General features: G+C 40.0%; 1 protein-coding gene across 2 annotated transcripts; it reads right to left on the reverse strand.

Moving 5' to 3' along the window:
- Nucleotides 1-519: 519 nt before the first annotated feature.
- On the reverse strand, nt 520-11,400 carry LOC111367773 (GPN-loop GTPase 1-like). 2 transcript variants are annotated; one of them, XM_022988827.1, is made up of 7 exons: nt 11,335-11,400; nt 9,176-9,278; nt 8,966-9,077; nt 8,370-8,596; nt 7,261-7,551; nt 6,924-7,129; nt 520-882 (listed from the first exon to the last, which is right to left on the reverse strand). In XM_022988827.1, the coding sequence occupies exons 2-7, from the start codon at nt 9,233-9,235 to the stop codon at nt 573-575; spliced, it is 1,206 nt and encodes a 401-aa protein (XP_022844595.1). In that variant the 5' UTR covers nt 9,236-9,278; nt 11,335-11,400; the 3' UTR covers nt 520-572. The 2 variants fall into 2 exon arrangements, with proteins under 2 accessions (XP_022844595.1, XP_022844596.1); XM_022988828.1 differs by lacking the exon at nt 11,335-11,400 and adding an exon at nt 11,139-11,282.
- Nucleotides 11,401-13,683: the final 2,283 nt, after the last annotated feature.

Here is a 13,683-nt window from a genome sequence, read left to right on the forward strand (position 1 = left end):
TGGGCACCCTCGAGCTCCTCAACCATAAAATGCCTAAAGCATCTACAGGTGTCTTAGAAAGAGGATAATGCTTATCGGGGATTGGAAATGAACGAGAAGAAATCCAAAATGCTAAGAACATTTTCAAGAGACTCTTTATTTTTAAAGAACATATTCTATCATTTAAAAAGCATCTATAAATTTAAAGAGTTAAAATTTTAAAATATTCCAACAAACTCTTTATATTTAACATTTAATTTTAACACTCTAAAAAAATATTTATTATTTTTCTTTATCTTTTATTGTAATTAAGTTTTCTGTAACTTATTTCATTATTTTCCCACATTGAAAATTGAAACTCTTTCAATGAATTTAATTATAGAGAATGGATTTGACTTTTCAAATTTGAAGAACCAATCCAACTCGCTTGGACAATGATAGTAAGAATTGACTTTTTACAATAGAGAGCATCACATGTTTAAAGAATCTTTTCAATATGCTCTATGAAAGTTTTATTAAATCTTATCTATAACAACTGTATCTTCCACAAGAGTTTTGATTTACTTCATTCAGTCATGTAGTACAAAATTTGCTCATTTTTTAAATAAACTATTTTCTCCAAATGCAAAACTGGCAACTTCTTCGTCCTCATCTTCATCCTCATCTATGGCATCTGCATCATCCTCACTGAACGTATCATAATCTTTGTCGTCATCTTCCTCTTCTTCGTCTACATCAATCAGCATGCTCTTATCATCTGGTCTTACATCCTTCAAACCAGTGTTCAATACCACAGTTTCCCCCCTGGACTTCTCCATGTCTTTTCTCAGCTTATCCATGTTTTCCTTTCTACGTTCTTCCTCCAAGCGCTGCTTCTCTTCCCATCTCTTGTCAAGATCAGCCCTATCGAGGAAGCGAGAGTGAATTTCAATGGCAATTATCATTTAGATAAAAAAAGGCAACTGATAGAACCTCACAAGATGAAAGAACCAAAACACAGAAATGAAGTATATTATTTCAATGGAAATGAAGTTGACAAGCTTCAGGCTATTCGAGAGGCCTGATCTCTCCTAATTGATCCCACAATCCAGAGTAAAAACGTCCCCCTCAGGTTCCCTCCCTCCCCCTTCTTATTAACCCCTCTCCTAACAACTTTCTAACTAATTGAACTATACAACAGACTGCCCTCCCTCCTCACGTGGACCTGCAGCTGACCTGGCCTTCCTCCTATTCCTCCTAGCATACGTGAATTGAATCGGGGGCCTATCAATACCCCCGCCCTTAAAATCCACCTTGTCCTCAAGGTGGAAAGCTGGGAACTGGTGGCGGATGCTGTCAAAAAGTTCCCATGTGGCCTCAAACTCTGGTGAACCCTTCCACTTGATTAGCACTTCAGGACCCAAAGCAGGATTGGAGGGATTTGGTCTGATCTGTAGCGCTGATTCTGGCTCCACGATAAACTGGTCCCCTGTAGCCATCAGTGGGGGAAGTTGATGGACCGGCTGTAAGGCCCCTGCCGCCTTTCTAAGTTGTGATACATGGAAAACTGGGTGAATGACAGCCTCAGGGGGAAGTTTCAGTTTGTAAGCAACCTGTCCTACCTTAGCCTCGATTTCAAATGGCCCGAAGTATCTTGGAGACAGTTTAGCTGACAGTCGGTGAGCCATAGATTTTTGACGGTATGGACGCAGTTTCAGGTACACCAGTTCTCCCACCTCAAACTGAAGGTCGCGACGATGCCCATCAGCCTCCAATTTCATACGCTGTTGTGCACGAGCCAGATGCAACTTCAGAACCTGTAGCACTTCATCTCTCGCCAATAATTGTTGTTCAACAGTGGAGACCGCCGTATTACCCTTTTCAAAAGGAAGAATTGGAGGCGGCTTCCGGCCATATACAATCTGAAAGGGGGTAAGTTTAGTAGCTGTGTGAAAAGAGGTGTTATACCAAAACTCTGCCCAAGGTAGCCACTGATTCCAGGAATGTGGTTTGCTAGAAGCAAAGCAACGCAAATAAGTCTCTAAGCATTGATTGACCACTTCAGTTTGGCCATCCGTTTGTGGATGGTAAGCTGTACTTCTCTTAAGGACGGTCCCTTACGCTTTAAACAGCTCTTCCCAAAATTTACTCATAAAGATTTTATCTCGATCCGACACAATTGACTGAGGGACCCCGTGCAAACGGACAATCTCGCGGATAAAAACATTAGCAATAATAGGGGCAGTAAACGGAAGCTTTATCCCAATAAAATGTCCATACTTGCTTAACCTATCCACCACGACCATTATAGTACCATACCCCCCTGCCTTCGGCAACCCTTCAATGAAGTCCATGGAGACATCTGCCCATATCAGTTCTGGTATTGGGAGTGGTTGGAGAAGACCGCCAGGGGATAAAGCAATGTATTTATTCTGCTGACATACCGGGCAACGTGCTACAAAGTCCTGAACATCTTTCTTCATGCCCGTCCAGTAAACTTCCCGTGCAATTCTCTTGTAAGTTTTAAGGAACCCCGAATGCCCTCCTATTCTCGTGTGATGACACTCAAGCATCATAACTTCAGTTAGCGGAGATAGCTTGGGTAACACAATCCTGCCCTTGTAGCACAACATTCCACCAATCAGAGAATACCCTGGTTTGGACCCATGTTCTGCCTGAATTTCTTTCAGTATCTCCTTCAGTTCGTTGTCCTCCGACACTGCCTTTTTAATGTCCTCTAATGGCAGCAACTTGGGGGTGGAAACAGATAAAAATTGCAACCCTGGTTCCCTTCTTGAGAGTGCATCCGCTGCCCTATTCTCAACCCCGGGACGGTATTGAATTTCAAAATCGAAACTCATCAATTTCGTCAGCCATTTCTGGTACTCTTCACTAACTACGCGCTGCTCCAAAAGAAACTTCAAGCTGCGTTGATCAGTTCTAACAACAAAACGCCTGCCCAACAAATAATGCCTCCATTTTCTGATAGCGAACACTATCGCCATTAATTCCCTCTCATAAACTGATTTGCGCCTTACAGTTGCAGGCAACACTTGGCTAAAATAAGCAGTCCATGGAGACATCTGCCCATATCAGTTCTGGTATTGGGAGTGGTTGGAGAAGACCGCCAGGGGATAAAGCAATGTATTTATTCTGTTGACATACCGGGCAACGTGCTACAAAGTCCTGAACATCTTTCTTCATACCCGTCCAGTAAACTTCCCGTGCAATTCTCTTGTAAGTTTTAAGGAACCCCGAATGCCCTCCTATTCTCGTGTGATGACACTCAAGCATCATAACTTCAGTTAGTGGAGATAGCTTGGGTAACACAATCCTGCCCTTGTAGCACAACATTCCACCAATCAAAGAATACGCTGGTTTGGACCCATGTTCTGCCTGAATTTCTTTCAGTATCTCCTTCAGTTCGTTGTCCTCCGACACTGCCTTTTTAATGTCCTCTAATGGCAGCAACTTGGGGGTGGAAACAGATAAAAATTGCAACCCTGGATCCCTTCTTGAGAGTGCATCCGCTGCCCTATTCTCAACCCCGGGACGGTATTGAATTTCGAAATCGAAACTCATCAATTTCGTCAGCCATTTCTGGTACTCTTCACTAACTACGCGCTGCTCCAAAAGAAACTTCAAGCTGCGTTGATCAGTTCTAACAACAAAACGCCTGCCCAACAAATAATGCCTCCATTTTCTGATAGCGAACACTATCGCCATTAATTCCCTCTCATAAACTGATTTGCACCTTACCGTTGCAGGCAACACTTGGCTAAAATAAGCAATCGGATGTTGGTGTTGCATCAGAACAGCACCCAACCCATGCCCGGACGCATCAGTTTCGACCACAAACTCCTGCGAAAAGTCTGGCAGGGCAAGTACCGGTACTTCCGTCATCGCTTTCTTTAATTTGCTGAATGCGTTCTCTGCGTCTTCAGACCATTTGAACCCATCTTTTTTAAGCAATTCTGTCAATGGCCATGCAATATTAGCATAACCAGCCACAAAACGACGGTAATAGCCCGTGAGCCCCAGGAAACTACAAAGCTCCTTCTGATTGCGAGGTCTGACCCATCCCGTCATAGCCTCAATCTTGGATTGATCTGCAGCCACGCCCTGTTCTGATATAATGTGGCCAAGATATTCCAGCCGGGGCTGACCAAAAGTGCACTTCCTCTCATTCGCATAAAGCTGATGCTGCTGCAGGCATTGTAGAACAATCCCCAGATGTTGTTTATGTTCCTTCCCCGTCTTACTGTATATCAGGATGCCATCAAAGAAAACTAGGACAAACTTCCGGAGGTATGGCTGGAACACCTCATTCATCAATCCTTGAAAAGTGGCCGGGGCATTCTTTAGTCCAAACGGCATCACCAAAAATTCGTAGTGACCCTCATGTGTTCGAAAGGCTGTTTTCGGGATGTCATCCGGCTTCATTCTGATCTGGTGGTAGCCTGATTTCAGATCTAACTTTGAAAATATAACTGCCCCATGAAGCTCATCCAGTAACTCATCTATAACCGGGATTGGAAATCTGTCTGGAACTGTAACCTTATTCAACGCCCGATAATCTACGCAAAATCGCCAACTGCCATCTTTTTTCTTTACTAACAGAACAGGACTGGAAAACGGGCTGCTACTCGGTTGAATTATGCCAGCTGCAAGCATCTCCTTCACCAACCTTTCGATCTCATTTTTCTGAAAATGTGGGTAACGATAGGGCCTAACATTCACGGGGGCAGATTCTACTTGTAGAACAATATTGTGATCTCTGGACCGTGACGGGGGAAGTATATTCGGCCACTCAAAGACCACTCGATATTGCTGTAGTAATTCGGTAAAACTGCTGGGACTTTTTCCATCTGATTCTTCTCTTTCCACCCCCAAACTCCCCAAGCTCAATTAAGACTCCCCGATCACCCTCCCTAAAAGCCTTGACCATGGCCTTGACTGAAACCTGTGTTTTCTGTAAGCTAACATCCCCCTGCAGGGTGACAACTTGCCCACCCACTTTGATCTTCATTGTCAAATTACCCCAGTCTACTTGCATTTTTCCTAAGGTTTCCAACCATTTCATACCCAAAATTACATCAGTGCATCCCAACTTCATCCCAACTTCAGAGGCAGGAAATCATCAACAACTTCAATGCTTGGCAAGGAAATTACCACACCCTTACAAACCCCACATCCTCTAACTGCTGAACCGATGCCCATAATAATCCCATACCCACGGGTGGAGACCGTCGGAATCTGCAATTGTGCCGCCAATTCAACAGATATAAAGTTATGAGTAGCTCCACAATCAATGAGAACAATCACTGAGTGCCCACAAATTGTCCCCTTCAACTTCATGGATTTAGGAGCATTCAACCCTACTACTGAATTAATAGATAGTTCCACCACTTCTCCTACCTCTGTTTCGCCTTCGTCCACCTGAAAATTCCCCAGCTCTTCCCCTTCTTCTTCTCCTTGTACGAAAAGGATGTGCAGTTCCTTGTTTCGGCACTTGTGCCCCGGTTGGAACTTCTCATCACAGCGGTAACACAAGCCCCGTTCTCTCTTTAGCTGCAGCTCGGCGTCCGAGAGCTTCTTGAAGGACGACGCTGCTTTCCCCACCATCAGATTTCGGGGACTGGAGGGAATCTGTCTCGCGTTGAGTTGAGCTACGTGATTTTGGGAGAGGCTTCCAGAATGGGTTAGATTAGGGGGCTTAGACGGGCCATAATCCGGACTTGGGCTGTAAGAGGTATTCCTCATTTTACCCGGGCCGTAGGATCCTTGGGCCTGTCTCACCAGTTCATTGCGATCCTCTACGCGCTGGGCCAGCTCCATAATACGATCCAGCCCACGAGGTTTTAGTAGCCTTACCTCTGCCCGAATTAAAGGCTTCAACCCGTTAATGAAGTTACCTTCCAGAACGTCTTCAGGCACGGTGGTTAACGGAGCTGCTAGGACCTCAAACATCCGCCTGTAATCTCTCACCGTCCCTTCTTGTCTAAGTGCCAGAAATTTTTCCAGGTTCGTACCCTCTTGTGAAGGCCGAAACACAACAGCAGGGCAGCCTTCAGATCTTCCCACCTCCGGAAAGTCTGTCGGCCGTCTTCCCATTGGTACCATGCCAACGCCTCCCCTTCAAAACACACGGCCACTGCTTTGATTTTCTCCCAATTCGAGAAATGATTTATGCTAAAATACCTTTCCGCCTTGAAGAGCCACCCGTCTAGATTTTCACCATGGAAGACTGGCATTTCTAACCTCCTGCTACGACCATCCATTCGCCCTTTATCCTCCAGGTCCTTATTGGGCTGATCTGGTTCCTCATAATTTAATGGTGATTCTACAGTTGGTGCGGCCATACTAGAACTGCCGGCCACCCCTTTTCCTTTTCCGTCATGCGCCTGCCCTTCCCACTTACTCAGCAGTAACTCGAACTTTTCCTTCAGCCCTGATATGTCATTTTGAATCTCCCCTTTGATGGTTTCCAGTCCTTCATGCAGTTCTTGCTGCACACCCTCAAACCTCTCCTCTAAGGTGCTCATTCGGTCGTTTAACATCATCTTCCCAGAATTGAGAGGCTCTGATACCAATTTGATAGAACCTCACAAGATGAAAGAACCAAAACACAGAAATGAAGTATATTATTTCAATGGAAATGAAGTTGACAAGCTTCAGGCTATTCGAGAGGCCTGATCTCTCCTAATTGATCCCACAATCCAGAGTAAAAACGTCCCCCTCAGGTTCCCTCCCTCCCCCTTCTTATTAACCCCTCTCCTAACAACTTTCTAACTAATTGAACTATACAACAGACTGCCCTCCCTCCTCACGTGGACCTGCAGCTGACCTGGCCTTCCTCCCATTCCTCCTAGCATACGTGAATTGAATCGGGGGCCTATCAGCAACATGTCTAGTTTTATCTAAACAGAGCAAATACAGAGAGATCATCAAGTAGGAATCAGTACTTGTAAGTTTCCATGTATTCTTTGGCGCTGTCTTCGATGGACTTGAAGAATGCATCCATTCCAGCACCAGACACTGCAGATACTCCAACGGATCTGAGATTTTTATAGAACTCCTCCAGAGAAAGGGAGAGACTACGAGTTAGGGTAGATGTATAAAAATGATCCGAATCCAGTGCCGCATGAAATACTTCGAAATCTTCCATCCACTACACTCAAAACAGTAAAAAGACTAGCAAATAAGCCAACCAGGAATTATTAGCAACAATGACAAGGATTTAGGCCCATAAATCGATATTATTTTTATGAAATTGTCAAATAAATCGAGAGTTAAATGTACCTCTAAAGCAAACTGATGTTGAGCTACATCAGTCTTGTTAAACACCAGTACCATCGGCAACCGGGTCTTATAGATGATGCTACAGGCATATAGCATATTGCTCATGAAGGTAGCTGGACTTGCTGATCGCGGCGTATCGACAACATAAGCAATCACTGTAGGAAATGTTGAAGCAAAAGCTTCAGTAATAATCGCTCCAGATGCAGACCAAGTGAAAATCTCAATTTGGCCAGGAGTGTCAACCAGAACATAGTCGAGCTGATCAGCTCGTTTCTCGATTACTGTTATCACCTGCAATTCGACATTAAGAATACTTCAAGGTCCTTTCCCCATTCATGTATTTGATAATCGAGACAAGGACAGTGCCTAATTCATGTGCCCAAAAAGATCACTGAAAATTATGAAATGATTAGCCTGGATCAATTTTGTTGAGAACTTCAGAATTCTTAATTAAGGTTTGAATAAGCTCTTCACTAAAAAGTAATTACAAAAGGTGAAGAGCTGGGATTCTGTCAAAACCAACTCAAACAACCAGTAACAGTAGTTTATTATTTTTCGAAATAAAACTCAACTGTTAATTTCTATAAACTAAAGACGTTGTATGCTAATTGCTAAGGAACTCTCCATATCTTGTTCAGATGCGAGCATTATTCAACCTTGAGCATCAGAAGTAAAGTTGGCATACCTCAGATTCAGAAGCCGGTACACAAAAATACCAAGCAAAATTAAGAGCTAAGCAATTTCGTTAAAATGATTCATGACGTAGAGATTTATGCTTAAAAAATCTTCTGTATTCTAAGGAACGAGCCTGAAAAAAATTTGACGGGCAAAGTTTCAACTGGAGTAATCAATTTTGAGGAATAGCATGTGCATAGATACGTATGTGATGCAGTCTAGTTATTTGTTACAAGAACTCTCAAATTCCGGAGTGATTTGCTACCGCTGTAAAGATAAGAAATGGTTGGTATATGAACTTCTTTCAAATTCCACAGTGGTTAGATACAAGTATAACTGCAAAGATAATGGTCACTGGGTCACCGTCATTCATTGTGACAACAAACTTAAACAAGTTGACAATAATAAAATTAAAAATCTCAAAGAAAAGTTACCTCGTCAAACTTCGATGAAAACAAGTTAAGCGAAGTCAAAATTCCTCCATTGGGTCCAAGATTGAATTGATTCATGACTTCCTTGTACTGAACAGTGTCCCTTATATCAATATTTGCACCATATGGAAGACTCAAGACAGCAGGATCAAGATTGATTACATAACCCCGCATATTTGACGCCGTTGTGTGACAAACTAGGCGGTGCAGAAATGTAGTCTTTCCACTCCCTATTATATTCGAAAGTCTATCCATAAATATTCACACTACAAAAAGAGTATGTTTAGGAAACATTATAAGTTACTTATAATTTCTAGTCAAAATTTAATTTTAACCACACATTTAAAATCGGCCCCCATTTAAGTTTTAATACATTTTTCTCTCTCTTCTTTTCAACCATATATTCTCCAATAAAATAATATTACACGTAAACCAAAACGTTTCTTCTTTTTTAACCACACGTTCTCCGAAAAATTACTATTCTAAAATATATTATTTTCAAAATCTCATTATAATGGGGGCCAAACAAGGGCTAATGCCAACTTATTATCCATTTAAGGCGTGGGACCCATTACTTGCTAAATATAATACAACAATACCTGCCATTCCAATGACTATGATGACAACCGGTTTTCTCTTAAAGCTTGAAGACGGTTCCACTATATTTAGTTTCTCCATTGTTTGGGAAATGTGATCTGTATCTTTACTCATCTTGAAACAAACAAATAAAGAATGTGATGAACATAGTAAGAATAAAGTATTTAGCATGTAGAAATTTTGAATGAAGAATTCGCAAATCAACTAATTACCTCAGTGTCCATTTGCATGATAGGTGCAGAATCCTTGGGTGATTTCGAATCAACATCCATTTTCAAGATTGGCAGAGTCAAGGATGAGTATTCAGACTCCAAGCTAAAATATGAAGAACATCAGACATGAAATAAAACAAACAGGAAACCACTCAAATAAAGAATATAAATCAGAAAAATCTGATTTCAGAACCTCAACTATTAATGCACACACATCTCTCCTATTTTATGTAAAAACAATGAGGGCAACATATTAGGTAAAATCGTTCCTTGCACAGCATTGGAAATATCAATAATGTGATTATAGGCACACGACAAAAATGATGCATAATTCAGATTATGATAAATAACAGCTTTTCTTTAGAAATTATGTGTGCAGTGTCTTATCAATGTTACATCTTTGCAAAACAAGTGATCTCCCAATCGTTGCCTATAATACCATTACACCCCAATAAGAATGGTGAGACATGCAAATTCTTTTCTTATTGAGAGAAAAGAGACAAAAGGTCTGACACTTAAACCATTATCACAAACACGCTGAGAAAGTCACGTGGAAAATATCAAGCCTATAAAAGAGCAATCTGTACAAATAATAGATGCTTTACTTGACTTGGCAAACATTGCAGAAGATCCTAAAACAACGATTGGAGCTAAATCCTTAGCAATATATAGACTTGAGGATTTTGAGTTCTTGCTTGGCATGGTCATTTGGTATAAGTTGTTGCATGCAATAAATACTGGAGCAAATTTTTTCAAGCTAAAAATATGGATATTGATGAAGCTATCAAGCTTTTACGAGCACTTATTTTGTTTCTGGAAAAGTACAGATAAACTAGATTTGCTAATGCCATGGATGAAGCTAAACAAATGACAAGTGAAATGGAAATCGAGGCTGTATTCCGAGAGAAACATAACATTCAAAGAAAGATGCAGTTCGATGAAAGTGGCAGTAAAGAGATCACACAATCAACTAAGGAATCTTTTAGTGTCGATTAGTTTGAATACTTCATTTTATTTATAGCTTTATTGTTCATTTTAAGTTAACAAATTTAGTTCCGTAAAAATCTTATAAATGAAAAAATGGATTGCTTGCTACAGCTCAAAAGTCCAAATTCTGAAGTTCGGCTTAGGCCCCGCGAAGCATTGGCATGACACTGCATTTAAGATCTTCTTTTCTCACATATTTGACCTCATCACCTAAATACAAATTATCCATCAATTCTTCTAAACAAAATACTTATACCCCTATATCCTTAAGATATATCCTTAAAAGATTGTATTGGTACGATGAGCAACATGTTTTTCCCCCCTCTAATCTATATCAACAATTACATATATATATATATATAGACACACACACACACACATTTAAGATCTTCTTTCCTTGCATATTTGACCTCATCACCTAAATACAAATTATCCATCAATTCTTCTAAAGAAAATACTTATACCCCTATATCCTCAAGATATATCCTTAAAAGATTGCATTGGTACGATGAGCAACATGTTTCTCCCCCCTCTAATCTATATCAACAATTACATATTTACAATTATATATATATATATATATATATATATATATTAGCAATAAAGTAAAAGAACATGAGTGTCCATGGTTCTATCAATCGTGATAGAACATAAACCACATGTAAAATACTAATAACATACAAGAAAATGGTTTACAGTATGGACACTTTAAAGATAACCAATCCCAATTAACAACAGTGCCAAGTCCGATTTGCCAAAAATGGAATTGGAACACTCCAATGAAATCCATTAAAGGACATTTTGAGTTTGAGTTAGAGCTATCTCTGATTCTGATTCTGATGCTCCCCTTTTAATTACCACTAATACAACAAATGTGGTACACCATGTCAAAGAAATCTTCTTGAAGCACAACGAAAACTAACCATGGACTGAGTTCAAACACAATATAAACCCAGAAGAAAACAAATTGACATACCTATAAAAGAATCATAAACCTACAAAATTTCAGGAAAATAACACTATGTTGTATAAGAAGCTTCCCTAGAAAAAATAAAAACAGAACATGGAAGCCCAGAATCCCAAATAATCGGTTGACGGATAAATGAAGTGCTGGAAAAAAATAAAAAATTAAATTAGATTAAATTAAAGGCCTAAAGAAAGGGAGCAAGAACCTGGACCACGAGAGAACCCAAGGCTTTTTTCAATAATACCGTGTTCGGCAAAGCTTAAATTGCTTATTTGAGAGTGAATAATTGTTTTAAAATATACGGTCTCTAACGGGCCGACTGGTCTTCAAAATTATAGACTGGACTGTTGCATAAACTTTTTTTTTTTTTTTTTTTTAACGAGGTGTCCCAGCTTGCGCCAGACTATATATCCTCGTCCCTGAACCTCCAGCCCCTCAGCTGCTTAGGGAGGTAAATCACAGGATATGCCCTTATTGGTTCCCAAATTCCCACATGGCTTTTACTCCTTCCCCAAAGGAAGCTTCCTCCATGGTGATTAATCCACCAATAATTCCTCGTTTATTGGATCAAAGGTTCCCACAAGGAATTGAACTCCCCACGCTTGGTTCCAGAGCCCCCCAATGTGATTGTTCCGCCAACTTGGATGTGCCCTGGAGGGCGACTGTTGCATAAACTTTCCTATATTGTAGGTTGATTAAGGAAAAATAACGCAAAATCATACTTATAAACTTTACATTTCAAAAGTAGGGTGATTAGGTTTAATTTTCTAAAATCAGGTGCTAATTATTTATTTTAAAATTAATAAAAATAAGTTAATCATAAACTAATTCATTTACGCGATGAAATCTGGACCGTCCATATTTGAATTGCACAGTTTTCATATCACGTCTTTCTGCACGTATTCACCCATCATCCAACCCATGTCCATCGCGTTTTACCATGAATCGCCTTTTTCTCTCTCTATAGTGAAGTGCAGAAAGCACGTTGCTCTCTCTCTCTCTCTATCGAGAATACAGAAACAACGTTACTCTCTCTCTCTAATACAGTAAAGTAACCTCCCACTCCATTTCTCCACTGCTACCAACCGCATAATAGATCGTCGTTTATTAAATTTTAGTTTCAACCATAGTTGTGTTTGGAATGGCAAAAACTCGTAGTATTGGTTTCAAAAGTGATGGAGAATGATAAAGAAAAGAGGAAATACGATGAAGGAGATTTTTTTTCAACAAAGAGAGTTAAAATGTCGTCCTCTAGCGGGAAACCCATGAAGAAGGTGAACTCCGATTTTGTGGCCTATTATTTGAATAGTTTGTGACCTGATTTGGATATTCCGCGCAGAAAATATCATTTTGTGACCTGTTTTAGGTATTTTGTGACTTATTTTATGTATTGCATGATTGTGACTTTCTACTTCTTTGTGTTATGATTTTGGAAAATTTGTGACCAACTATTTATGATTTGGCGAGAAACCCATGAAAAAGGTAAACTCCAATTTTGTGACCTAATTTTTGAAATTTGTGACCTGATGTGGGTATTTTGTGTAGGAAATATCATTTTGTGACCTGTTTTAGGTATTTTGTAATTTGAACGGTTTGTAACTTATTTCATATACTGTGTGATCAATTACTATTTATTTTAATCAAATGTGTTTTCTAGGGAGTGCTGGATTGTTTGCGAATGAAATAGGTGTTGTGACTTTCTACTTCTTTGTGTTATGATTTTGGAAATTTGTGACCAACTATTTATGATCTGAATATATATGAGTTGGTCACAGCTAAATGTTTGTGTGTTGAAGGTCACGGTAACATTTTTGATATTATGATTGTGCAGGACTAGAAATATTTAATAAAATCAAGGAATTGGTTTCCTAGGAAGATCACCACAACACCAATACAGAGTGTTATTACTTACTTTGTGATGAAGTTTAATACTGCCCAGAGGGAAATTCTAGAAAACACATGTTTCTCTTACTACATGCATTGTAGGGAGATAGTTGTGCAGCCACAATTGATTCACCAAGTTTTACTACGAGAGGTCAAGCAACGGAACAAGCAGGAGATGTGGTTTAACCTAAATGGGAGATATATTCGTTTTTCAATTGCTAAATTTTGTTTGGTTACGGGATTGAGGTATGATGGGGTCGATGGTCGACCAATGTTAGATGAAAAACCGTCTTCAGTGAAGGACACATATTTTAAGGACTTAAAAGTTGTTACAAATGAAGATGTCAAGAGGGTTTTTATTTCACTGGATGATGTACCAGACCTTGACGTTGTTAAAATTGAAATTATCTATCTCATCACCTCATATTTATTTGCAACATCCTACCCGAAGGTGGTGGATCAATACATATTTGCACTTTTAGACGATTTTGCCACTCTTAAAACATTTCCTTGGGGTAGATAGTTGTTTGAGACCACCTTATCGTCACTAAGAAATGGACTGTAAAAAAAAAACTAGTCACTACAGATTGACAGGTTTTTTAATGGCTTTCCAGGTGTGGCTGTATGAGTGCACACCTGCACTTGAGGGAAATGTGGCCACAAGAATTTG

The sequence above is a fragment of the Olea europaea genome, chromosome 18, assembly GCF_002742605.1.
Source record: "Olea europaea var. sylvestris chromosome 18, O_europaea_v1, whole genome shotgun sequence".
NCBI lineage: Eukaryota > Viridiplantae > Streptophyta > Magnoliopsida > Lamiales > Oleaceae > Olea > Olea europaea.